This window comes from Erythrolamprus reginae, unplaced genomic scaffold (genome assembly GCF_031021105.1).
Source record: "Erythrolamprus reginae isolate rEryReg1 unplaced genomic scaffold, rEryReg1.hap1 H_36, whole genome shotgun sequence".
NCBI lineage: Eukaryota > Metazoa > Chordata > Lepidosauria > Squamata > Dipsadidae > Erythrolamprus > Erythrolamprus reginae.
In genome coordinates this window covers 129,139-155,408 of record NW_027248491.1, presented here as the reverse complement: position 1 = coordinate 155,408, position 26,270 = coordinate 129,139, and the positions used below count along the sequence as shown (strand labels likewise).

General features: G+C 43.1%; 1 protein-coding gene across 1 annotated transcript; it reads right to left on the bottom strand.

Annotated features, from left to right (window-relative positions):
• Window positions 1-1,745: 1,745 nt before the first annotated feature.
• On the bottom strand, window positions 1,746-25,320 carry LOC139155633 (transmembrane protein 26-like). The gene is made up of 6 exons (XM_070730845.1): window positions 25,130-25,320; window positions 13,072-13,150; window positions 11,280-11,378; window positions 6,814-7,043; window positions 4,342-4,418; window positions 1,746-2,155 (listed from the first exon to the last, which is right to left on the bottom strand). Exons 1-6 carry the CDS (start codon window positions 25,318-25,320, stop codon window positions 1,746-1,748), a joined length of 1,086 nt encoding a protein of 361 aa, XP_070586946.1.
• Window positions 25,321-26,270: the final 950 nt, after the last annotated feature.

The window sequence follows — 26,270 nt, the reverse complement described above, 5'->3', positions numbered from 1 at the left end:
GAATACTTCTATGCACAGCTTGTCATCACTGAGAGTATAAAAGGGAGGATGATGGGAAACCTTGGTGGAGAAGTTAAACAACTCTATATAGAGAGAGAACTAGCAGCTGAAGAGACACTTCCTTAAATCCTTCTGCAATCCTGAATTCCTGTTTTTTGAGGGCATTTGTGAGTACCTGTCAACGCCGAGAACTTATGACTTGAATTTATTACTTTATGGTGGACGGGGAACTTTTGGCAGTTGGCCTGACATTCCTATGACTTCATTGCTGTTTCCAGCACGTTGCCTTGTAAATAGACAAATATACATAGTGACTTTGCTTTCGAATCTTCATTGGGGATTAATTACTGCTAATTAACTGGGCCAGACAGAACAACGCCCACCTGGAATGGTCATGCCCACCTGGAATTCTCCCCCCTATCGTACCTGGATCAATGGAAGGTGGCCCATTGCTTTGTGGGAAAGAGGCCGTGTAAACAGGGTTGACATGGGTGAGATGGGATAATGTTACATCAGACTCGATGCTCGTGGAAAATAAAATAGAACTGGGAGGAAAATGAACTGTAATCACTAGAACAAACAGAAGCATTATGCAAGACTCTGAAATCCTTCCATGGCAAGCCATCACATCCTCAACCCATACGAGGAAAAGGCAATTGAAAAACTAGCCATTGTTGCATTCACTGAATACATAATGTGTCCAGGACAGACAGGAAGCAAGAAAATGTGCTTTCCATTCATTTGAACTTCTGTATCTTTGTCAAAGTTGAATCCTCAGACTAGATCAAGGGGACCTGCATCATGCCCCAGACGTACACCTGAATTTCAGGTAAAGATTCTATCTATAGCAGGGCTCTGAAGGCAACCATGGAGTCTGCAAATGTCACACGTTACTACAAAATAAAAAAAGAACCAACCCCAAAACTACCTCAGCTGAGTCCCATCAGATATACAACGGATAAATTACCGTGGATACCTGTTGTGGCTCGTTCATGTCCTGCGTAATTAGCAATGGATCCAGAGGACTCAGAGACAGGGAGGTGTGGTACGGGAGTCTTGTGTTACTGGCATCCAAGACTGACAGCGAAGAGGACGTGGCGTCAGAGGCTGAAGAGCAACCAGGGACTTCTGCACCTCCTGAAAGAGAAGAGGAGGAGCCTCTTCTTGATGCTAGGATTCGCAGGGCCTCTAGGAGGCATGAATGGTTACTCAGGAGCTACTGGGCCGCAAGCCTCAGGCTATTTAAGGAGAAGTCACACAACATTTCAACGTAAAAACAACCCAGTCCACTCCAGAAATCTTGTTTCAGCTCTTCTCTTCGGCTTGTGTTTTAAAAAAACCACATTCTTGGCTACAGTAATTAACTCTGGGCTTCCAGCCAACCTCTGTAAGTCTACGATAAGGAACTTTACTTCAATCCAGTAATTACTGTCATGTTTACCTAATTTGGGACTCTGGCTAGCTGCTAAGACTTTTATTAGCCGTAAAACCTTCAGTACTAAATCCGGTGGTGTGCATCTTATTTTGGGGTGGGGTCAACGCTGGGACAGAACAATACCATGTCAATCAATCCACCCAATCAATAGAATGGATTTTGTTCCCTCCTATCTCAAATATCTCCCCCTTTGGCTGCTAGGATGGGACCCTTGTCTTCCAGTGGGCAAAGAGGCTGCTTGCCAAGGCCAGCCCATTCAAACATGGTCCCCAGAGGAAAGGACTGGTCCCGGGGGAGAAGAGACCTTCCCTCACAAGCACTCAGCTGACTCTGGGAAGGTCTCCTCCAGGGTAGTAGAGTCGCCTCCATCCAGCAGGCCATTGGATGGGAGGCTGATGGAGTTGGGCTCACAGGGGCAACAGGAAGAGGCTCCTTTCTGGCTTTTTGCCCTACGCTGGAGGGAGGCGTGGAAGTCGAGCGATAGCACCACCAGGCGGTACAGCTGCAGCATCACGATCAGAATGTTCTTGGCAGCAAAGAAGACCAGCATCTGGTTCACCACTCGGAAGTGGCCCATCAGGATCAGGCGTACCACAAGGAAAGGGCCGTCCTGGATGAACAAGCTGATGCCGATGTTCCACAGGTCGGCGCTGTGGCTGCAGAGGAGAAGGTGGAAAACTTTGCTGGACGACGCTGCTCGATCGCAGTTGAGATGTTGCACTGGAAGGAAGGAAGGAAGGAAGGAAGAAGGGCACGGAGGTTGAAACCCATGGTGCACATCACCCAACGACAATGTTGTCAGACAAGGCAGAAGTTTCTAAGCCAGGCTGAGCTTGCGGCATGGTTCGTTCTTTGAATTGTGGTTTTCTGACTCAACCACGAGGCTTGCTTAGTCAGGTTTCTGTTCACACTGTGAATGACTTATAAACCGTAACTTACAAAGTAGAACCATTAGTAAGCATCTAGAACTTCGTAGCACATGGTCAGCATTTCCTAAGTAAAACAAATCATGTTTATTTTTATCTACATCTATCTATCCATTCATCCATCCATCTATCTATCTATCTATCTATCTTCCATCCATTATCTATCTATCTATCTATCTATCTATATATCTATCTATCTATCTATCATTACCTATATCTATTTATCTATCTAATCTCTCTATCTCTCTATCTCTTTATCTCTATCTATCTATCTATCTATCTATCTATCTTCCATCCATTATCTATCTATCTATCTATCTATCTATCTATCTAATCTATCTATCTAATCGCTTAATCTCTCTCTATATATATCTATCTATCTATCTATCTTCCATCCATTATCTATCTATCTATCTATCTAATCTATCTATCTATCTCTTTATCTCTCTATCATCTATCTATCTATCTATCTATCTATCTTCCAGCCATTATCTATCTATCTATCTATCTATCTATCTATCTATCTATCTATCTACCTATCTATCTATCTCTTTATCTCTCTCTCTATCTATCTATATCTATCTATCTAATCTATCTATCTATCTATCTTCCATCTATCTCTCTATCTATATATCTATCTTCCATCAATTTATCTATCTATCTATCTTCCATCCATTATCTATCTATCTATCTATCTACCTATCTATCTATCTATCTATCTATCTATTTATCTATCTATCTATCTATCTCTTTATCTCTCTCTCTATCTATCTATCTATCTATCTATCTAATCTATCTATCTATCTATCTTCCATCTATTATCTATCTATCTATCTATCTATCTATCTATTCAATGAAGGGCTGTAAAAGGTTTTACTACCACACTGCTTATTTTGTGGGTGTGGCTTGCCAGCCATGTGGCCAGGTGGGCGTGGCTTGACAGTCATGTGACCAGGGAGTGGCTTAAATGTCATGTGACTGGCTTAAAGGTGGTCAACTTGACGTCACTCACGTCAAGGGTTAGGGCTAGGGTGCCTGGCCTCTCCTCGCCTCAAAGAGATACAATTTCCCTATCTATTTACTATTACCGAAGATCCAAAATATACTGTTTAATTCTATGTATATGCCGTATGGGTACATATATATTACTTACACACAGGCACACAAAAATATACATTATCTACTATATAAACTGTATGTGGATGTACACACACACACAAGCACGAACAGCTCTTCTAAAATTATACACATTCAACCTCATTTCCTGCGACAGGAATAACATACCCAGAGGCCAAAAAGGAAAAAAATTCAAAATTTTTCTACCGGCTTTGCGTTCCTGACCATACCCGTAGGAGCCCATCACTGTATCTATCTGTCTGTCTGTCTGTCTGTCTGTCTGTCTGACTGTTTGTTTGTTTGTCTGTCTGTTCATCCATTCATCCAATCTATCCATCTATCTATCTATCTATCTATCTATCTATCTATCTATCTATTTATCTATCTATCAATCCATCTATCATCCCTCATCTATCTATCTATCTCTCTGTCCGTCTGTCTGTCTCTCTGTCTGTCTGTTCGTCCATTCATCCAATCTATCTATCTATCTATCTACCTACCTACCTACCTACCTACCTATCTATCCATCCATCCATCTATCTATCTATCATCCATCCATTATCTATCTATCTGTCTGTCTGTCTGTCTATCTATCTATCTACCTCCCTCCCTCCATCTATCATCTATCTACCTGCCTACCTACCTACCTACCTATCATCTATTTATAGTTAAAGATAGATCTACTTTCCCATAAGACATTTCAGCCTCCTGAATCACCTGCCTCAGTCTTCAGACTGGCCATTCCATGGTTCCACCCCAGAGTGACCAGTCTAAATGCACCCAATTGAAGAAGCTTCCAAGGAGAATGAAGGGATCATCTGATGCGCCTGAGCACAAACCTGGGGAAACATTGACCGGACCAACCTGCTAGATCCAGAGGGAATTGCAACATACTCCAGGTCCAGACGGCTAGAATTGCATAGACCAGAGCATCTTTGTTCCTGGAAAAAGGAAAGGCAGGCATTTTAGAAACAGAGGACTGACATAATTGGGCCAGACACATTGATTGGGTTAAGGAGGTCTCCAACAATAGAAGCCTACAATTAGTGTCTATAAAATGGGAATAAGGAATATTGTAGGTTAGAAATAATGAAACTGGGTGAAGGAAATAAGGTTAGAATCATTTTACTATACCAATAAACTTTATAATAGCAAATAAGAAAATGAAACTTCCCATCTATGCACCAAAGACAAATTCCTTGTGTGTCCAATCACACTTGGCCAATAAAGAACTCTATTCTATTCTATTCTATTCTATTCTGGAAACATGGAAGATTGACAGCAGGAAAAGACCTCAAGGTCCATCTAGTCTGCCCTTATACTATTTCCTGTATTTTATCTTAGGGTGGATGGATGGATGGATGGGTTTGTTTGTTTGTTTGTTTGTATTTGTATGCCGCCCCTCTCCGCAGACATTAGATATATGTTTATCCCAGGCATGTTTAAATTCAGTGACTGTGGATTTACCATCCACGTCTACTGGAAGTTTGTCCCAATCATCTACTACACTTTCAGTCGAATAATATTTCCTCACGTTGCTTCTGATCTTTCCCCCAACTAACCTCAGATTGTGCCCCCTTGTTCTTGTGTTCACTTTCCTATTAAAAACAGTTCCCTCCTGAACCTTATTTAACCCCTTAACGTATTTAAATGTTTCGATCATGTCCCCCCTTTTCCTTCTGTCCTCCAGACTATACAGATTGAGTTCATGACATCTTTATCAATATCTTTTTGTAGGTGAGTTGTCCAGAACTGAACACAGTATTCCAAATGTGGTCTCACTATTCTGTTCTGTTCTGTTCTGTTCTGTTCTGTCTGTTCTGTTCTGTTATGTTCTGTCTGTTCTGTTCTGTTCTGTTCTGTTCTGTCTGTTCTGTTCTGTTCTGTTCTGTTCTGTTCTGTTCTGGTCTGGTCTGTTCTGGTCTGGTCTGGTCTGTTCTGTTCTGTTCTGTTCTATTCTATTCTATTCTATGAAACAGTCAAATATCACCCTCTCATCATTCTGGTTTATTCACAAGTATTGCACCTTATAAGGAAAATCTAGCAATGGGTGGCTACTAGACAGTGAGACATATAGAATAGAATAGAATAGAATAGAATTCTTTATGTATACCCAGTTATACATCTCCACCCCATGTCCAGTCAACGAAGCAGTGGAAGTGATGTGCCGGTGCCTGGAGGCTGTTGGGGCCTGGATGGGTGTCAACAAACTCAAACTCAACCCAGACAAGATAGAGTGGCTGTGGGTCTTGCCTCCCAAGGACAATTCCATCTGTCCATACATTACCCTGGTGGGGGGAATTATTGACCCCCCTCAGAGAGAGTTTGCAACTTGGGCGTCCTCCTCGATCCACAGCTAACATTGGAACACCATCTTTCAGCTGTGGTGAGGGGGGCGTTTGCCCAGCTTCGCCTGGTGTATCAATTGCGGCCCTATTTGGACAGGGAGTCATTGCTCACAGTCGCTCATGCCCTTATCACCTTGAGGTTCGATTACTGCAATGCTCTCTACATGAGGCTACCTTTGAAAAGTGTTCGGAAACTTCAGATCATGGAGAATGCGGCAGCGAGAGCTATCGTCGGGCTTCCTAGATTTGCCCACGTTTCTACAACACTCCGTGGCCTGCACTGGCTGCCGATCAGTTTCCGGTCACAATTCAAAGTGTTGGTAATGACCTTTAAATCCCTTCATGGCATTGGACCAGAATACATCCGGAACCGCCTTCTACCGCACGAATCCCAGCGGCCAATAAGGTCCCACAGAGTTGGCCTTCTCCGTGTCCCGTTGACCAAACAATGTCGTTTGGTGGGCCCCATGGGAAGAGCCTTCTTTGTGGCGGCCCTGACCCTCTGGAATCAACTCCCCCCGGAGATTAGAACAGCCCCCACCCTCCTTGTCTTTCGCAGTCAAGACCCACCTATATCGCCAGGCATGGGGGAACTAAGACATCTGCCCCAGGCTTTCTTATATTTTATGTTTGGTATGTATGTGCTGTATGGTTTTTTAACATTTGGGGTTTTTTATATAATTTTTATTATTAGATTTGTTCCATTGTTTATACTGTTTTTATTACTGTTGTGAGCTGCCCCGAGTCTTCGGAGATGGGCAGCATACAAATCTAATAAATTGAATTGAATTGAATTGAATTATTGGCCAAGTGTGATTGGACAATGGGATTTTTCTTGGTGCATATGCTCTCAGTGCACATAAAAGAAAAAAGACACATTTGTCAAGAATCAAAGCAGGTGGGCAAACAGGAAGACAGAATGACGGATGGGTAGAAGGACAAGTTGTTGTGAGTGCAGTCGCAGGGCCGAGAGCCCCCCTGGCCCTACCGGACGTTCTCTATTTCCAGGGTTTCACTGGTGAACTCGAGGATGTCTGCGGCGGTGCCCACGAAGAGCAGCAGGAGCTGAGACAGCTGGTCCCGGGTGATCTCCCCACCAATAGGAAGCAACCAGCGGCCCAGGATGAGGAGCAGCAGAAAGGTCTGGTGGAGACTCAGCGTCCAGATGGGATCACACATTTTGGACAGCGTGCTGACAAACGCCTGGGCCTGTTGCAGCTGCAGGAAAGGCAAAGGTCAGAAAGCAGAACAGAGAAGCCAGAAAGTGGCAGGGAAGAGGGTTTCCTTTGGAGGAAGCACTTCTGGGTGGTCAAGATATGCTCTGGCCCACCTCACACATATCAGATATTAATACAATCAAAGGAGTCCAGAAATACTTCACAATATCGAATGATCTAAGTGCTAAAGCCCACTGCAACAATAGCGCCAAAAAAGCCTCTAGAGTTGTTAACCTGATCCTATGCAGCTTCTGCTCAGGCAATCTCCACTACTCACAAGAGCCTACAAAACTTTTGCCAGACCCATCCTAGACTACTGCTCATCTGTCTGGAACCCATACCACATCTCGGACATAAACGCCCTTGAAAATGTCCAAAGATATTTCCCCAGAAGAGCCCTTCACTCCTCCACTCGAAACAGAATATCCTACGAAAATAGACTAACAATCCTGGGCCTAGAAAGCCTAGAACTACGGCGCCTAAAACATGATTTGAGTATTGCCCACAAGATCATCTGCTGCAATGTCCTACCAGTCAATGACTACTTCAGCTTCAACCGCAACAACACAAGAGCATGCAACAGATTCAAACTTAATACGAACCGCGCCAAACTTGACTGTAAAAAATATGATTTCAACAATCGAGTTACCGAAGCATGGAACTCATTACCAGACTCAATTGTGTCAATCCCTAACCCCCAACACTTCTCCCTTAGACTCTCCACGATTGACCTCTCCAGGTTCCTAAGAGGCCAGTATGGGGCGTACATAAGTGCACTGGTGTGCCTTTCGTCCCCTGTCCAATTGTCTTTCCTTTCCTTCACCTATCTTATATATTCTCTTCCTTTCATATATCCTCTCCTCTAAGTTCACTTTCACCCTCTTTTATATTATCACATGGCTATTTTTCTTCCTATGTATTTGTGTATTGGATAAATAAATAAATAAATAAATGAATGAATGAATGAATAAGAAGAGTCCTTCACTCCTCCTCACGTAACAAATTACCCTACTCCTCCAGACGTCAAATACCAAATCTAGAAAATTTACAACAACGTCGTCTCCGAACTGGTTTAACTGTTGTTCATAAAATCATGCATCACAATGTACTCCCTGTCAGTGACTACTTCACCTTTAACAACAACAACACAAGAGCACGTAATAGATACAAACTGAATGCAAATCGCTCCAAACTTGACTGCAGAAAATACGATTTCAGCAATAGAGTGATCACCACCTGGAACTCATTACCTGACTCTGTTGTTGTTTCCCCCAACCCCAAAATCTTCAACCTTACATTATCTACCATTGACCTCTCCCCTTTTCTAAGAGGTCTGTAAGGGGCGTGCATAAGTGCACTTATGTGCCTAATGTCCCTGTCCTACTGTCTTATTATCCTTTCTATTACTACGTTCTACTTGTGTTATGTTATGTTATGTTATGTTAATGTGTACTATAATACTATACTTGTTTGACAAAAATAAAATAAATAATAATAATAAAAATAATAATAATAATAATAATAATAATAATAATAATAATAATAATAATGTATTAGATTTCTATACCGCCCCCCTCCAAAGATTCAGGGAGATAGATAGATAGATAGATAGATAGATAGATAGATAGATAGATAGACAGACAGACAGACAGACAGACAGACAGACAGACAGACAGACAGACAGACAGACAGATAATAATAATAATAATAATAATAATAATAATAATAATAATAATTTATTGGATTTGTATGCCGCCCCTCTCTGCAGACTCGGGGCAGCTAACAACAATAATAAACACAACATGTACAATGCAATAATAAAAACAACTAAAAACCTCTATTATAAAACCAAACATACACACAAACATACCAGGCATAACTTGTAGTGGCCTAGGGGGAAGAGCTATCTCAACTCCCCCATGCCTGGCGGTATAAATGAGTCTTGAGTAGTTTACCAAAGACAGGGAGGGTGGAGGCAATTCTAATCTCCAGGGGGAGTTGGTTCCAGAGGGCCGGGGCCGCCACAGAGAAGGCTCTTCCCCTGGGGCCCACCAAACGACATTGCTTAGTCGATGGGACCCGGAGAAGGCCAACTCTGTGGGACCTTATCGGTAGCTGGGATTCATGCGGCAGCAGGCGGTTCCGGAGGTAATCTGGTCCATTGCCATGGATAGATAGATAGATAGATAGATAGATAGATAGATAGATAGATAGATAGATAGATAGATAGATACAGTGATCCCCCGGGTATCGCGATCCCGATCATTGCGAACGGGCTAAATCGCGATTTTTCAACCCGGAAGTAAAAACACCATCTGCGCATGCGTGCCCTTTTTTTTATGGCCACGCATGCGTAGATGGCGCCGGGCAGATCAGCTGCTGGGCGGCTTCCCAGCTGAGTCCTGAAGCGAATTGGCTTCAGGACTCAGCTGGGAAGCGGCGCGAGCGAACGGCGTGGGCGGGAGTCTGCGTGGGCGGCAGGGAAACCCCAATCTTCGGCTCCTCGCTGCTGCGGCGGAAGTAAAAACACGCATGCGCAGATGGTGTTTTTACTTCCGCAGCGCTACTTCGCGAAAAACCGATCATTGCGAGGGGTCCTGGAACGGAACCCTCGCAATGATCGGGGGATCACTGTAGATAGATAGATAGATGTTCATTCATTCATTCATTCATTCATTCATTTTTATGCCGCCCTTCTCCTTAGGCTCAGGGTGGCTTACAACATGTTAGCAATAGCACTTTTTAAACAGAGCTAGGCTATTGCCCCCACAATTCGGGTTCTCATTTTACCCACCTCGGAAGGATGGAAGGCTGAGTCAACCTTGATAGACAGACAGACAGACAGACATAAATAAATAAATAAATAAATGAATGAATGAATGAATAAACAAACAAACAAACAAACAAACAAACAAATAAATAAATAAAATGGTGGGCTACTGCCTCCACGGGGGAGGACACAGTGTGAGTGGTAAGTTTATGCACTATTTATTGAATACTTAATAGTTTTTTATTGTCCTTCCTTCTCTAGTACCTTCGTATGATCCTTAATTACAGTGGTACCTCGAGATACGAGTTTAATTCGTTCCGGACCTGGGCTCTTAAGTCGAGCAGCTCTTATCTCGAACGACTTTTCCCCATAGGAATTAATGTAAATAATTTTAATTGGTTCCAGCCCTCAAAAAACTCACAAAGTTAGTCTAAATTATGCAGAAAGACATGTTTTTAATGAAGAAATGTACATGTACATATAAATGAATAATGAAGTATCTTTCACTTAACTTGTAAACTTTCTTAAACTTTTAAATTTACATATGTTCAACTTCTCTGCCACCCAATCCTGTAGGACAGAGGTCCCCAACCCTTTTTGCACCAGGGACCGGCTTTAAGCGATCAAGAGAGGAATGGGTGAATGAATGGACGGAGGGTGGGAAGGAAGGGGTTGGGGGTTGGGGGGGTTCTGGAAAGCCCCCCAGGCCGGCAGCGACCTTTTAAAACAGCCGCGCCGTTTGCGAGCTAACTCCTTAAGCCAAACGCTAAAGGCGAACTTCCGCGTCCTGGGCTCTCAGCAGGGGGGTTGCAGGAGAGACGTGGCAGCGTTCTCTCAGCGGAGGCCGGCGAAGGTGATATTCAATGTCGGGGGCGCACGGGCGGTTGCGCGCGCTCCCTATCTCCCTGCTAGCCCACTCAGAATGTGAAATTCAAAACAGCGTTGGGATCCCCCCACCCCCAGCAGAAGCCAAGGACCCCTCAGAGTGGGGCGGCAGGGGAGGCGACCGCCTCTCCACTCACCAAGTGCCGGGATACCAGCCGAGAAGAGCCGGGCTGGCTTACTTTCCTTCCTTTCTGCGCTGATGCAGAGCCACTCGAACAAAGCGTCACACCCCCCTGACGCTTTTGGCGGCAAAAGAGCCCAGCGTCGCTTCGGAAGCCGCCGAAAGCGTCAGAGGGGCGCGACGCTTTGTTCGAGTGGCTCTGCATCAGCGCGGGAAGGAAGGAAAGTAAGCCAGCCCGGCTCTTCTCGGCTCGTATCGCAGATTTGAGCTCGGGAGACGAACAAAAATGTCTCTCCTCTCCCAGCTCTTATCTCAAGTAGCTCTTATCTCGAGCAGCTTGTATGTCGGGGTTCCACTGTACTCTTAAAATAGAAAATAATTAAATAGTGGCAAGCCGCAGATTTATCCCCAGTTTCTGCACCGGCTTTTCAGCGATATCAACCGCCATCTCAAACACTCACCTTTTCCATTATGTTGTTTGCGGTGGTCTCATTTCTATAACTGGCCCTGACTTGTTCACTGTGGTTCTTCACCAGCTGCTCATATTCATTGGAGCAAAGCTGCAATAAAAACACAGCTTCAGCTCTGTTCCTGTATAAACTGGAAATGGAAGGAACGCAAAGGTTCCACCTTGTCAGTTCTCTGTTTCCCCAAACCCTTGGAGGTGGCCCCCTGGCTGTGGACAATGCATAAGACCTTTAAGCCACCCCGGTCACATGATTGTCAAGCCACTACCACCTGGTCACATGACCAATAAGCCACTCCTGCCTGGTCACATGTCCAGCAAGCCACACCCACAAAATAAGCCACACCCACAGTGTGGCAGTAAAAATTTTGGCAGCCCATCACTGCTTACAAAATCCCTTCCAACTCTTGTAATCTAATCTAATTTAAGATGTTGCAAGAAAAGTCAATGTTGTATCGGCGCCTAAGTCAAAATGATTTCATAACTCATAAAAAAACTGCTTCTTTAATTTAGGATAATAATAATAATAATAATAATAATAATAATAATAATAATAATAATAATAATAGTAATAATAACGATCCAAAGTGCAGACTCTGTAAAGAAACAGATGAAACAATCGATCACATACTCAGATGCTGCAAAAAGATCGCACAGACTGACTACAAGCATAGACATGATGCTGTGGCACAGATGATCCACTGGAACTTGTGCCGGAACTACCATTTACCAATGGCAAAGAACTGGTGGGATCATAAGCCCGAAAAAGTGGTCGAAAATGGGCAAGCAAAACTACTGTGGGACTTCCGACTTCAGACTGACCGAATTCTGAAGCATAACACACCAGACATCCTGATTGTGGAGAAAAAGAAAGCATGGATCATCGACATCGCAATTCCAGGAGACAGCAGAATTGAGGAGAAGCAGCTAGAGAAATTAGTGAAATACGAAGATCTAAAAATCGAGCTGCAACGACTCTGGCATAAGCCAGTGAAAGTGGTCCCAGTGGTACTTGGCACGCTGGGCGCAGTACCAAAGGATCTCAGCGGACATTTGAAAACCATCGGAATTGACAAAATCTCCATCTGTCAGTTGCAAAAGGCCGCTTTACTGGGACCGGCAAACATAATTCGCCGCTACATCACTGTCTTAGGTGCTTGGGAAGCGCCCGACTGGTGATGAAATACGAAATCCAGCATAGTGATCTCGTTTGCTGTGTTGTAGTGACATAATTATAATAATAATAATAATAATAATAATAATTATAATAATAATAATAATAATTATAATAATTATAATAATTATAATAATTATAATAATAATAATAATAATAATAATTATAATAATTATAATAATTATAATAATTATAATAATTATAATAATTATTATAATTATTATAATTATTATAATTATTATAATTATTATAATTATTATAATTATTATAATTATTATAATTATTATAATTATTATAATTATTATAATTATTATAATTATTATAATTATTATAATTATTATAATTATTATAATTATTATAATTATTATAATTATTATAATTATTATAATTATTATAATTATTATAATTATTATAATTATTATAATTATTATAATTATTTATTAGATTTGTATGCCACCCCTCTCCGAAGATTCAAAAGGATACAAAAATTACAGTAACCGGCGCCCAAATTGGCTTCCAGGCCGTTCAGTTTTCTTTCCGTTTTCTTTCCCCAATCAAATGGTTTTCCTTCTTTTCCGTCATGAAACCACATGGAAAACCACAAAAGCAGTACCTGATTTTTCGGCTGAAGTTCCAGAATCCACAAGGAAGGCACTATGCTGAGGAGATAGACAAAGATCGGCGGCGAGAACCTGAGAAAGGACAAAAAGTGTTGGGTTTATCACCCTGAGAAATCATTACAGAATTCACAGTCAAAACATTGAAGGAATAAGAGAGGTCAACGATGCCCTGGGGTGGGTGTAGACATTCATATACCCATAGCTGGTGCCAACTATATTTCCCACCACCGGGCTGAATTTTTAAAAAGCTTCTCCTGGAAACAGGCAGGTAGCAAAGTAGCAGGAGCAGAGACCACCTGTTCTTCCCCCCGTTGTGAATGTAACAAACACACCATTTGAAGGAACTTAATTTAATCAATGAAGCACTGCTAATAACTGGCTTAGCAGTGGAGACACACACACAAATCCAAAAGCAAGACAGGGATTGGGGAGTGTTAAGTGAAAAACCTCACAAACAATGACATGGAACCATAATAGGTGTTCTGCCGGGCTTCCCGAAAATTCAAGGGTACAAATTTCAGACACACACACTTTCAAAAATTCAAAACAATGTTCTTTATCACAAAATTCAAAATAAACTAAGCACTCTTTTTGTATTGCAAAGAGCATTCATCCCAAAACAACCGGGTAGTCTGTACAATTTCCCTTAAGCAGTCATTAAGTACTTAGCTAGCAGCTGTGAAGAAACTTCACACCCCTTCTTCTTCCAAGGAAGTGAGACACCCAGGTTGCTCTGCTTTGGTTTCAAAGGCGTGAAAAAGCAACAAAGTCCAGAAAACACAGAATTCCTGACGAACCACGATCAGATATTCTTCCACAACGGCCAAACCCACATGCTGCTATTTATAGCAGCAGTCCTAATTACTGGAGCCCCACCCAAACACAGGTGGTCTCACTTATCTCCTGTAGTATGTTCTTACTTGGTCTCTTCTATGCATAATTCTGCGCTTGCCTGGGTCCAAAACATCATCATCTGAATCAATGGACGATAAGGGAGAGTGACTGCCTGGGCTGTGTGCCAAGCCCTCCTCTGCCGAGTCACTCCCACCTTCTTCTTCGTCCAAGGAAACTAAACTCTGAACTGACTCTGTCGGCAATAAAACAGGCCTGTGACATGTTGAAGTTTCCCCTGCCTCCACCTCCACATTCCCTGGGGCAGGAGCTGGGCCAGAGCCAACCACAACAGCAACAGGAGCAGAGACCACCTGTTCTGCCCCCAGTTACGAACGTAGCGAACATACTGTTTGAATGAACTTAATTTAATCAATGAACCACTGCTAATAACTGGCTTAGCAGTGGGGACACACACACAAATCCAAAAGCGATCCTTTCTTGCAAAACATCAACTGAAAATTAATCTTCATTAGCAGCTGTGTAAGTTCAAACAGTCTTAACTCAAAGCAATACAATCAGTTCTTGCTATCTCACATAGTTTCCAAAAGCTTGGCAAAAATGCCCAGATATCCATCCTAAGATTAAATACAGGAAATAGTATAAGGGCAGACTAGATGGACCATGAGGCCCTTTTCTGCCGTCAATGCTTCTATGTTTCTCTATGGACTCCCAGATTGCAACTTGTGGATTTCAAAAGTTTGGAATCCCCTCAGCTGCGAGGGTCCCAGAGCTTTTATTCTGTGTGGTTCAACCTTCCGAACTTTTTCTTGGCTGCATAGCTAGAGGTATAACAAGCAGGAAGAGGGAGATTGTGATCCCCTTATATAGAGCGCTGGTGAGACCACATTTGGAATACTGTGTTCAGTTCTGGAGACCTCACCTACAAAAAGATATTGATAAAATTGAATGGGTCCAAAGACGGGCTGCAAGAATGGTGGAAGGTCTTAAGCATAAAACGTATCAGGAAAGACTTAATGAACTCAATCTGCATAGTCTGGAGGACAGAAGGAAAAGGGGGGACATGATCGAAACATTTAAATATGTTAAAGGGTTAAACAAGTTTCAGGAGGGAAGTGTTTTTAATAGGAAAGTGAACACAAGAACAAGGGGATACAATCTGAAGTTAGTTGGGGGAAAGATCAAAAGCAACGTGAGGAAATATTATTTCACTGAAAGAGTAGTAGATCCTTGGAACAAACTTCCAGCAGACATGGTTGGTAAATCCACAGTAACTGAATTTAAACATGCCTGGGATAAACATATATCCATTGTAAGATAAAATACAGGAAATAGTATAAGGGCAGACTAGATGGACCATGAGGTCTTTTTCTGCCGTCAGTCTTCTATGTTTCTAGAAAAAAAAGCAAGGAGGAGAAGGCAAAAAGGAAGAGGAGGAGAACTTACAGCTCTCTACTCCAGGGATTTCCTCTCCAGCCTTTCGGTGAGGAAATTGTGACGCAGCTACGCTTCCATCTGGCCACTGGAACGTCAGATCAGGTGTGGAACCGCAGAAGGTTTTGATGGGGAGGGAGGCTGCGCTGGATGCTGAGTCCCACCAGGGTTTTTGCCTCTTTGAGTCGGTCCAGCTGGCTGAGACCGAAGCTGATCTAAACAGGCTTCTCTCCTCTCGAGGAGGAGGAGGAGGAAGAGGAGGAGGAGAGGCGCCTGGTGAAAACATTCTTGGCTGAGCTCTGCGTTCCTCCTTCCAGGATCCTCATTAGAAGTAACTGTTAACACCACCTTCCAGGCTTTTTTTTTTTAAATTAAGGAGGAGACCAGAAAATAACGTCACGTTATCGTATTTCTGCAAAGTGCTGAGTGGAGAAGAGGAGGCACGTAGAGTAACCAGAATATCTCCGAGACCGCCTCCTGCCGCACGAATCCCAGCAGCCGATTAGGTCCCACAGAGTGGGCCTTCTCCAGGTCCCGTCGACCAAACAATGTCGGCTGGTGGGACCCAGGGGAAGAGCCTTCTCTGTGGCGGCCCCGGCCCTCTAGAATCAACTCCCTCCTCGCCTTCCGTAAAATGCTCAAGACCCACTTTTGTCACCAGGTGTGGGGATAATGACCATTTCCCCCCCTTTTTATTATATTTTTGGCCTTACTGCATGATAGATTAGGTTGAATGTGTGTGACTGCATAGCTAGGGGTTTTATTATGTTATTACTGTCTTTTAAATGGATCTAATTTTTTTATTGTTAGATTTGTAATGTATTGGATTACTGCTATGCGGTGAGCCACCCCGAGTCTTCGGACATTTGGACCAGGACTCACTGCTCACAGTCACTCATGCCCTCATCACCTCGAGGTTCGACTACTGTAACGCTCTCTACATGGGGCTACCTTTAAAAAGTGTTCGGAAACTTCAGATCGTGCAGAATGCAGCTGCGAGAGCAGTCATGGGCTTTTCCAAAAATTCCCATGTTGCACCAACACTGCGCAGTCTGCATTGGTTGCCGATCAATTTCCGGTCACAATTCAAAGTGTTGGTTATGACCTATAAATCCCTTCATGGCATCGGACCAGAATATCTCAGGGACTGCCTTCTGCTGCACGAATCCCAGCAACCGATTAGGTCCCACAGAGTCGGCCTTCTCCGGGTCCCATCAACTAAACAATGCCGCTTGGCGGGCCCCAGGGGAACAGCCTTCTCTGTGGCAGCCCCGACTCTCTGGGACCAGCTTCCCCCAGAGATTAGAACTGCCCCTACCCTCCTTGCCTTTCGTAAACTCCTCAAAACCCACCTTTGTCGTCAGGCATGGGGGAATTGAGATATCTCCCCCGGGCCTATATAATTTATGTATATTATGTTTGTAGGTATGTCTGCTTAAAATGGGGTTTCTTAACTATGTTAAATTTTAAATTGTAAATTATTAGATTTGTCATGAACTGTTTTATTGTGTTGTGAGCCGCCCCGAATCTACAGAAAGGGGGGGGCATACAAATCTAATAAATAAGTAAGTAAGTAAGTAAGTACATACATACATACATACATACATACATACATACATACATACATACATACATACATATCTAATAAACTATAACTATAACTACTGCTTGGCCCGGCGTTTGCTAACCTCAGTTGCCTTAGAAAGCCAACCAAAGTAGGAGAAGTTTCAATAGGGATCTCAAGAAATAGCCTGGAAGAAATTACCGGCATTATTATTGTTATTTATTAGATTTGTATGCCTCCCCTCTCTGTAGAGTCGGGGCGGCTCACAACAATAATAGCACAATATATAACAAATCTAATCATTAAAAATCACTAAAAAACCCTTATTAAAAGAAAACATACAAACATACCATGCATAAACTGTATAGGCCCAGGGGAGATGTCTCAGTTCCTCCATGCCTGGCGGCAGAGGTGGGTTTTAAGGAGTTTATGAAAGACAAGGAGGGTGGGGGCAATTCTAATCTCCGGGTCGGGGCCACCACAGAGAAGGCTCTTCCCCTGGGTCCCGCCAGACAACATTGCTTAGTCGATGGGACTCGGAGAAGGCCCACTCTATGGGACCTAACCGGTCGCCTGGATTCGTGCGGCAGAAGGCGGTCCCGGAGATAATCTGGTCCGGTGCCATAAAGGGCTTTATAGGTCATGACCAACACTTTGAATTGTGACCGGAAACTTATCGGCAACCAATGCAGACTGCGGAGTGTTGGTGTGACATGGGCATATTTACATAATGACTACCTCTAGAAAATTTACAATGATGTCGTCTCCGAACTGATTTAACAGTTGTTCATAAAATCGTACATCATAATGTACTCCCTGTCAGTGACTACTTCACCTTTAACAACAACAACACAAGAGCACGTAATAGATACAAACTGAATGTAAATCGCTCCAAACCTGACTGCAGAAAATACGATTTCAGCAATAGAGTGGTCAACGCCCGGAACTCATTACCTGACTCTGTTGTTGGTTCCCCCAACCCCAAAATCTTCAACCTTATCTACAATTGACCTCTCCCCTTTTCTAAGAGGTCTGTAAGGGGCGTGCATAAGTGCACTTATGTGCCTAATGTCCCTGTCCTACTGTCTTATTATCCTTTCTATTACTACGTTCTACTTATGTTATGTTATGTTTTTTTAAAAAAATGATTTTTATTTACATATAAGCAGTTAAACAGATAAACAATAACTACTCACAGTACATTGCGTACAGTACAAACAAAAAATTAAAAGACACGCATGTAGTATGTCTCCTCTCCCCTCCTGAGGCTGGCTTCATTGACAGCCTCCTTATTTTAATTTTTAGCGGTATTATAACCAATGGTTAATCAATAGCATATAATTTGTGATTTATAGTATGCAGTATTACATTCTTTACTTCTTGTTTTACAATTTGAAATCATATATTCCATTAACTAAACAAAGAAAAGAGTTGTATTTAATTCTTTAGTTGTTTGTATTTATAACATTTATAACATATGTTATGTTATGTTATGTTATGTTATGTTATGTTATGTTGTTATGTTATGTTATGTTATGTTATGTTAATATGTACTATAATACTATACTTGTTTGACAAATAAATAAATAAATTAATTAATTAATTAATTAATTAAAATAAAATAAATAAAGTAAAGTAAAGTAAAATAAAATAAAATAAAATAAAATAAAATAATTAGCTAACACCTGCAGTCAATACATTGCCAGCCCAACAATTATGGACAGAGTCCTAACAGATGCTCTTGGCTGGTCAACCCAATAGGCTGGTCTAGAGCATGGGATTTCATATGGTGGGATGAGCAATGTTCAAAACTCTACGGAGTCTACGGAGAGGGTCGGCATACAAATCTAATTAATAATAATAATAATAATAATAATAATAATAATAATAATAATAACAATAATGTTCAAAACTCTCTTGGCCTTTGCTCCCTGTCCATTCTGCCCAAGCCAAGGGATGGCGGCTGTTCTGTAAAGACAGAGGACCCCTGTGAGATAATACACTCATTTCTCATCCCATCGGAGTCCCGTCTATTCATAGAAACATAGACGACTGACGGCAGAAAAAGAGCTCATGGTCCATCTAGTCTGCCCTTATACTCTTTCCTGTATTTTATTTTAGGATGGATCTATGTTCATCCCAGGCATGTTTAAATTCCGTGACTGCGGATTTACCAACCCCGTCTGCTGGAAGTTTGTTCCAAGCATCTACTACTCTTTCAGTCAAATAATATTTTCTCACGTTGCTTCTGATTCAGTCTATCTGGCCCAGGGAGGAGGGGATTCACTGATGATTTCCCTGGCTTGCAGTCTTGTAAACGTTGAGAATTCTACAGAAACAGAGCAACTCTTGTGCATAAGAGCAGCCTTTCAGTAGGAAGAGGTGGGTAGGTTTGAAAACAGGAAGCCCTGTAGACCATCTGCCTCCCATCCTGAAAGGAGACCTTTGTTCTTCTCACGATGGGATCCTCTTTCCCTACTGAAAAAGTTGAACCAGAGTTTCAGAAGAGGGACAAATCCAACTCGATGCTGGTGAGATCCGAAGTCAAGAACCTTCCCCCGTTGAAGGGGGAACAGGAGACTTTTCAACTCCTCTTTTTCCTCCTCCTGCCCTGGTTTTTTTTTTTAGCAGCTCTGAGTTTTGCCCTGAGTCACCAGGGGCATCAAGATCTCCAGAGGTGGCTTTGTAGCTGTGGATTAGAACTATGTGGCTTTCCTTCTTCTGAACATGGTCAAACCATATTCCTTTTAGTGGGGGTTGAAACTGCCTTTGGTACAGTGGCACCTCTACCTAAAAATGCCTCTACTTAGAAACTTTTCTAGATAAGAACCAGGTGTTCAAGATTTTTTTGGCCTCTTCTCAAGAACCATTTTCAAACCCGAGCCTGCGAAACTGTAACCAGAAAAGGCAGGGAGAAGCCTCCATGGGACCTCTCTAGGAATCTCCTGGGAGGAAACGTGGCCGGAAAAGGTGGGGATAAGCCTCCGTGGGGCCTCTCTAGGAATCTCCTGGGAGGAAACAGGTGGGGAGAAGCCTCCTTGGGGCCTCTCTAGGAATCTCCTGGGAGGAAACAAGGCCGGAAAAGGTGGGGAGAAGCCTCCGTGGGGCCTCTCTAGGAATCTCCTGGGAGGAAACATGGCCGGAAAAGGTGGGGATAAGCCTCCGTGGGGCCTCTCTAGGAATCTCCTGGGAGGAAACAAGGCCGGAAAAGGTGGGGAGAAGCCTCCATGGGACCTCTCTAGGAATCTCCTGGGAGGAAACATGGCCGGAAAAGGTGGGGATAAGCCTCCGTGGGGCCTCTCTAGGAATCTCCTGGGAGGAAACAGGTGGGGAGAAGCCTCCGTGGGGCCTCTCTAGGAATCTCCTGGGAGGAAACATGGCCAGAAAAGGTGGGGAGAAGCCTTTGTGGGGCCTCTCTAGGAATCTCCTGGGAGTAAACAGGTGGGAGAAGCCTCCGTGGAGCCTCTCTAGGAATCTCCTAGGAGGAAACATGGCCAGAAAAGGCAGGGAGAAGCCTCCATGGGACCTCTCTAGGAATCTCCTGGGAGGAAACATGGCCGGAAAAGGTGGGGAGAAGCCTGCGTGGGGCCTCTCTAGGAATATCCTGGGAGGAAACAAGGCCGGAAAAGGTGGGGAGAAGCCTTCGTGGGGCCTCTCTAGGAATCTCCTGGGAGTAAACAGGTGGGAGAAGCCTCCGTGGAGCCTCTCTAGGAATCTCCTAGGAGCTAACATGGCAGGAAAAGGTGGGGAGAAGCCTCCGTGGGGCCTCTCTAGGAATCTCCTGAGAGGAAACAAGGCCGGAAAAGGTGGGGAGAAGCCTTCGTGGGGCTTCTCTAGGTATCTCCTGGGAGGAAACAGGTGGGGAGAAGCCTCCGTGGGGCCTCTCTAGGAATCTCCTGGGAGGAAACATGTGGGGAGAAGCCTCCGTGGGGCCTCTCTAGTAATCTCCTGGGAGGAAACAGGTGGGGAGAAGCCTCCGTGGGGCCTCTCTAGGAATCTCCTGGGAGGAAACATGTGGGGAGAAGCCTCCGTGGGGCCTCTCTAGGAATCTCCTGGGAGGAAACAGGTGGGGAGAAGCCTCCGTGGGGCCTCTCTAGTAATCTCCTGGGAGGAAACAGGTGGGGAGAAGCCTCCGTGGGGCCTCTCTAGGAATCTCCTGGGAGGAAACATGTGGGGAGAAGCCTCCGTGGGGCCTCTCTAGTAATCTCCTGGGAGGAAACAGGTGGGGAGAAGCCTCCGTGGGGCCTCTCTAGGAATCTCCTGGGAGGAAACAGGGCCTCCACCCTCCCTGTGGTTTCCCCAATCGCACGCATTATTTGCTTTTACATTGGTTCCTATGGGGGAAATTGCTTCTTCTTACAAACTTTTCCACTTAAGAACCTGGTCACGGAACGAATTAAGTTCACAAGTGGAGGTACTACTGTACTTAGCCCTGATCTCTCCAAGCTGATGTCCTCTCATCGCAAAATCCTGACCAGCAGAAGGTCACAATCTGATCATCTGCTGGGGAATTTGTTTAATAAATGTGTTGTTATTTCTCCTTCAATGGCATCTTGGACTACAGTTTGAACTGAGAAATTGACTGAGGATTCTTGCCACTGCTCTGTTAGAAGTGACTCACCAATTCATTCAACCATTCATACATCCACTTCATTTACTATTAGTCTTCTCATTGTTCCCATCAACTATCTCCTCCCACTTATGACTGTAACTTGTTGCTTGTATCGTTAAGATTTATATTAGTATTGATTGTTTCTTCATTGCTTATTTGTACCCTATGACAATCATTAAGTGTTGTACCTCATGATTCTTGACAAATGTATCTTCTTCTTTTATGTACACAGAGCAAATTCCTTGTGTGTCCAATCACACCTGGCCAATACAGAATTCTAATCTATTCTATTCTATTCTACTCTACTCTCTATTTATTCTATTCTATTCTACTCTACTCTACTCTATATTTATTCTACTCTATTCTACTTTCTATTCTCTGTTCTATTCTAGATAGAGAGTAGAGTACTCTCTATTTATTCTATTCTACACTATGCTACTCTATTTTCTATTGTCTATTCTATTCTATTCTATTCTATATTCTGTATTCTGTATTCTGTATTCTGTATTCTGTATTCTATATTCTATTCTGTATTCTATATTCTATATTCTATATTCTATATTCTATATTCTATATTCTATATTCTATATTCTATTCTGTATGCTGTATTCTGTATTCTGTATTCTATATTCTATATTCTATATTCTACATTCTATATTCTATATTCTATATTCTATATTCTATATTCTATATTCTATATTCTATTCTGTATTCTGTATTCTGTATTCTATATTCTATATTCTATTCTGTATTCTGTATTCTGTATTCTGTATTCTGTATTCTGTATTCTGTATTCTGTATTCTATATTCTATATTCTATATTCTATATTCTATATTCTATATTCTATATTCTATATTCTATATTCTATATTCTATATTCTATATTCTATTCTGTATGCTGTATGCTGTATGCTGTATTCTATATTCTATATTCTATATTCTATATTCTATTCTGTATTCTGTATTCTGTATTCTGTATTCTGTATTCTGTATTCTGTATTCTATATTCTATATTCTATATTCTATATTCTATATTCTATATTCTATATTCTATTCTGTATTCTGTATTCTGTATTCTGTATTCTATATTCTATATTCTATATTCTATATTCTATATTCTATATTCTATATTCTATATTCTATATTCTATATTCTATATTCTATATTCTATATTCTATATTCTATATTCTATATTCTATATTCTATATTCTATATTCTATATTCTATATTCTATTCTATTAATCCATCCATCTATCCATCCATTTTTTTAATGAAAGCTAAATAGTGGATGTCTGAAGCCACCTCAGCCAGAAGAAAGTCTCTAAAGCAGGGATCTCCAACCTTGTCATCTTTGAGACTGGTGGACTTCAACTCCCAGAATTCCCCAGGAAGCCAAGTTGCCAAGGTTAGAAACCCCTGCTCTGGACATTCCCTGTGCAGTTCTGGGTATATTGAACTCGGAGAAGAAGACCCTGTCTCGAGTTGACCAACACGTGACAAAAAGGGTTTTTTTAAAGAAAGGGATTTTTAAAAATCTTTCTCCACCTTAAAAACACATACATACGTAACAACATATACTGCTCAAAAAAAAAAAAAACCCACAAAGGGAACACTTAAGCAACACAATATAACTCCAAGTAAATCAAACTTCTGTGAAATCAAACTGTCCAATTAGGAAGCAACACTGATTGACAGTCAATTTCACATGCTGCTGTGCACATTCAACTTTGTACAGAACAAAGTATTCAAGGAGAATATTTCATTCATTCAGATCTAGGATGTGTTATTTGAGTGTTCCCTTTGTTGTTTTTTTAGCATAGAATAGAATAGAATAGAATTTTATTGGCCAAGTGTGATTGGACACACAAGGAATTTGTCTTGGTGCATATGCTCTCAACGTACATAAAATAAAATATACATTTGTCAAGAATCATGTGGTACAACACTTAATGATTGTCATAGGGGTCAAATAAGCAATGAAGAAGCAATATTAATAAAAATCTTAGGATATACGCAACAAGTTACAGTCATACAGTCAACATGGGAGGAAATGGGTGATAGGAATGATGAGGAAAACTAGTAGAATAGAAGTGCAGATTTAGTAGAAAGTCTGACAGTGTTGAGGGAATTATTTGTTTAGTAGAGTGATGGCGTTCGGGAAAAAACTGTTCTTGTGTCTAGTTGTCTTGGTGTGCAGTGCTCTGTAGCGACGTTTTGAGGGTAGGAGTTGAAACAATTTGTGTCCAGGATGTGAGGGGTCAGTAAATATTTTACCCGCCCTCTTTTTGACTCGCAGTGTGTATGCCTTCAATAAGCAACCATATGTTTGTAGAATCTCTTACACACAAATTATAAAATGTCCTAAATCCCACTTCAAATTTCAAATTATTCCGTCTGTGGTTGGGAGTTGAAGTCCACCAAGATGCCAAAGTTGGAGACCCCCTGCTCCAGAGCACTTCACCAAACAGGCCACGGGCTGGGTTTTTTTCTCTCTTTTATTATTTCCAAAAACAGGTGGGGGCTGGGGAGGGCTTTCTCTCTTATTTTTTTGGGGTGCTTTTCATCATATGCTTTAAATCATGAGTCATTTCTCTCTCTCTTTTGTTTCTCTCTCTTTCCTCTCATTGTCTGCCTCAATCATTTTCTCATTTCTCTTTTTTTTTCTCCCCTTTTTGCTCTCATTTCTCTCTCTCTCTCTCTCTCTCCCTCTCCTTTTCTCTCTCTCTCTCTCTCTTGCCTTCATTCTCTCTTTCTTTCTTTCTTTCTTTCTCTCTCACTCTCTCTCTCGCTTTCTTTCTCTCTCTTTCTCTCTCTTTCTCTCTTGCTTTCTTTCTCTCACACACACACTCTCTCTCTTTCTTTCTCTCTCTTTCTTTCTCTCTCGTTCTCTCTCTTTCTTTCTCTCTTTGTCTCTCTCTTGCTTGCTTTCTCTCTCACTCACTCTCTCTTTCTTGCTTTCTTGCTTTCTTGCTTTCTCTCTCTCTTTCTCTCTTGCTTTCTTTCTCTCTCTTTCTCTCTCTCTTTCTCTCTTGCTTTCTTTCTCTCTCACACACACTCTCTCTCTTTCTTTCTTTCTCTCTCTTTCTTTCTCTCTCGTTCTCTCTCTTTCTTTCTCTCTTTGTCTCTCTCTTGCTTGCTTTCTCTCTCACTCACTCTCTCTCTCTCTTGCTTTCTTTCTTTCTCTCTCTCTTTGTCTCTTGCTTTCTTTCTCTCTCTTTCTCTCTCTCTTTCTCTCTTGCTTTCTTTCTCTCTCTCTTGCTTTCTTTCTCTCACACAAACACACACACTCTCTCTCTTTCTTTCTTTCTCTCTCTCTCTCTTTCTTCTTTCTCTCTCTCTCTTTTCTCTCTCTTTCTCTCTCTCTTGCTTTCTTTCTCTTTCACTCTCTCTCTCTTGCTTTCTTTCTCTCTCTCTCTCCCCCTCTCTCTCTTGCTTACGTTCTCTTTCTTTCTCTCTCTTTCTCTCTCCCCCTCTCCCCACCCCTCTCTCTCTCTTGGAAACCCCGGCGGGAGGGAAGCGAGAGGAGAAGCCAAAAGAAAAGCAGGAGGGAGGGAAAGAAGTTGTACGGGACCCGGGACGGCTGGCTCACCATTTGTAGCCCCTTCCTCGCTTGAGCTTGAGCGTGAGCGCCGCTTCCAGGCACAACAAGAGGTTCAGCAGCGCCAGCAGCCAGTACTTGCGCTCCTTCTTCACCTCGGCCACCCGCCAGACGCCCAGCAGCGCGTGGAGGGCGAAGAGCAGCCGGGTGCCCAGCGCGTTCAGCACCACCATCGCCTCCATCCCTCGCCCGCGCGGCGCTTCTCTCTCGCCCCCGCGGAGGGTCCAGCGCCAGAGCCCCGTCGCCTCGCCCCTCCCTCCCCCTCCCGAACTTCCTGAAAGGGGGGAGGACGGGGGCGGGGAGGACGAGCCGAGCCAGGCGGCCGGAGACGGGGAGGGGTTCCCGCTGCAGCCCCTCCGGCGCGCGCCAGGGCTGCAAAGGAGCGCCGAGGTTCCCACCCAGTGCTGGCGGGCTGTTGGCTCTGCTGGGGTGGGAAAGGGAGGCGACCGGTCCGATGCAACATCCCAGGCCGGTTAGGACTCCTTTAGGGGCTTGCGGGGGGGGTGGGGGGCTTTGCACCTCCTCGAAAAGGGCAACCAGACCAAACCCGACGTGAATCCACTGCACAAGGCGCTTGGACAGATGCCTGTCGGCAACTACTTCAGCTTCAACCACAACAACACAAGAGCACACAACAGATTTAAACTTAATATTAACCGCTCCACACTTGATTGTAAAAAAAAATATGACTTCAATAACCGAGTTGTCGAGGCGTGGAGCTCATTACCGGACTCCATAGTGTCATCCCCAAACCCTCAACATTTAACCCTTAGACTATCCACGGTTGACCTCTCCAGATTCCTAAGAGGTCAGTAAGAGGCGAGCACAAGTGCACTAGAGTGCCTTCCGACCCCTGTCCTATTGCTCTCCTATTATTCTGAGAGTTGGAAGGGACCTCTGTAGGTCATCTAGTTCAGGGGTAGGCAAAGTTTTCTATAACCTGTGGACTTCAACTCCCAGAATTCCCGAGCTAGCATGATTGGCTCAGGGATTCTGGGAGTTGAAGTCCACAAGTGCTAGAACTTTGCCTACCCCTGATCTAGTCCAAACCCCTTCCCTCCCACTCAAGCGTGATTCCCACCGTCCAATCTCCCTTTGAAAGTCTCAAGCATTGAGAGCTCCTTGCAGTAGT

Excerpts from the sequence above, each read along its gene's own strand:
- LOC139155633 (XM_070730845.1), bottom strand. The coding sequence starts at position 25,320 with ATGGAGGCGATGGTGGTGCTGAACGCGCTGGGCACCCGGCTGCTCTTC. Across the intron at positions 7,044-11,279 it reads CAAACAACATAATGGAAAAG|CTGCAACAGGCCCAGGCGTT; the intron begins GTGAGTGTTTGA and ends CCTTTCCTGCAG. Across the intron at positions 4,419-6,813 it reads CTGGAAATAGAGAACGTCCG|GAACAAAGATGCTCTGGTCT; the intron begins GTAGGGCCAGGG and ends TCCTTTTTCCAG.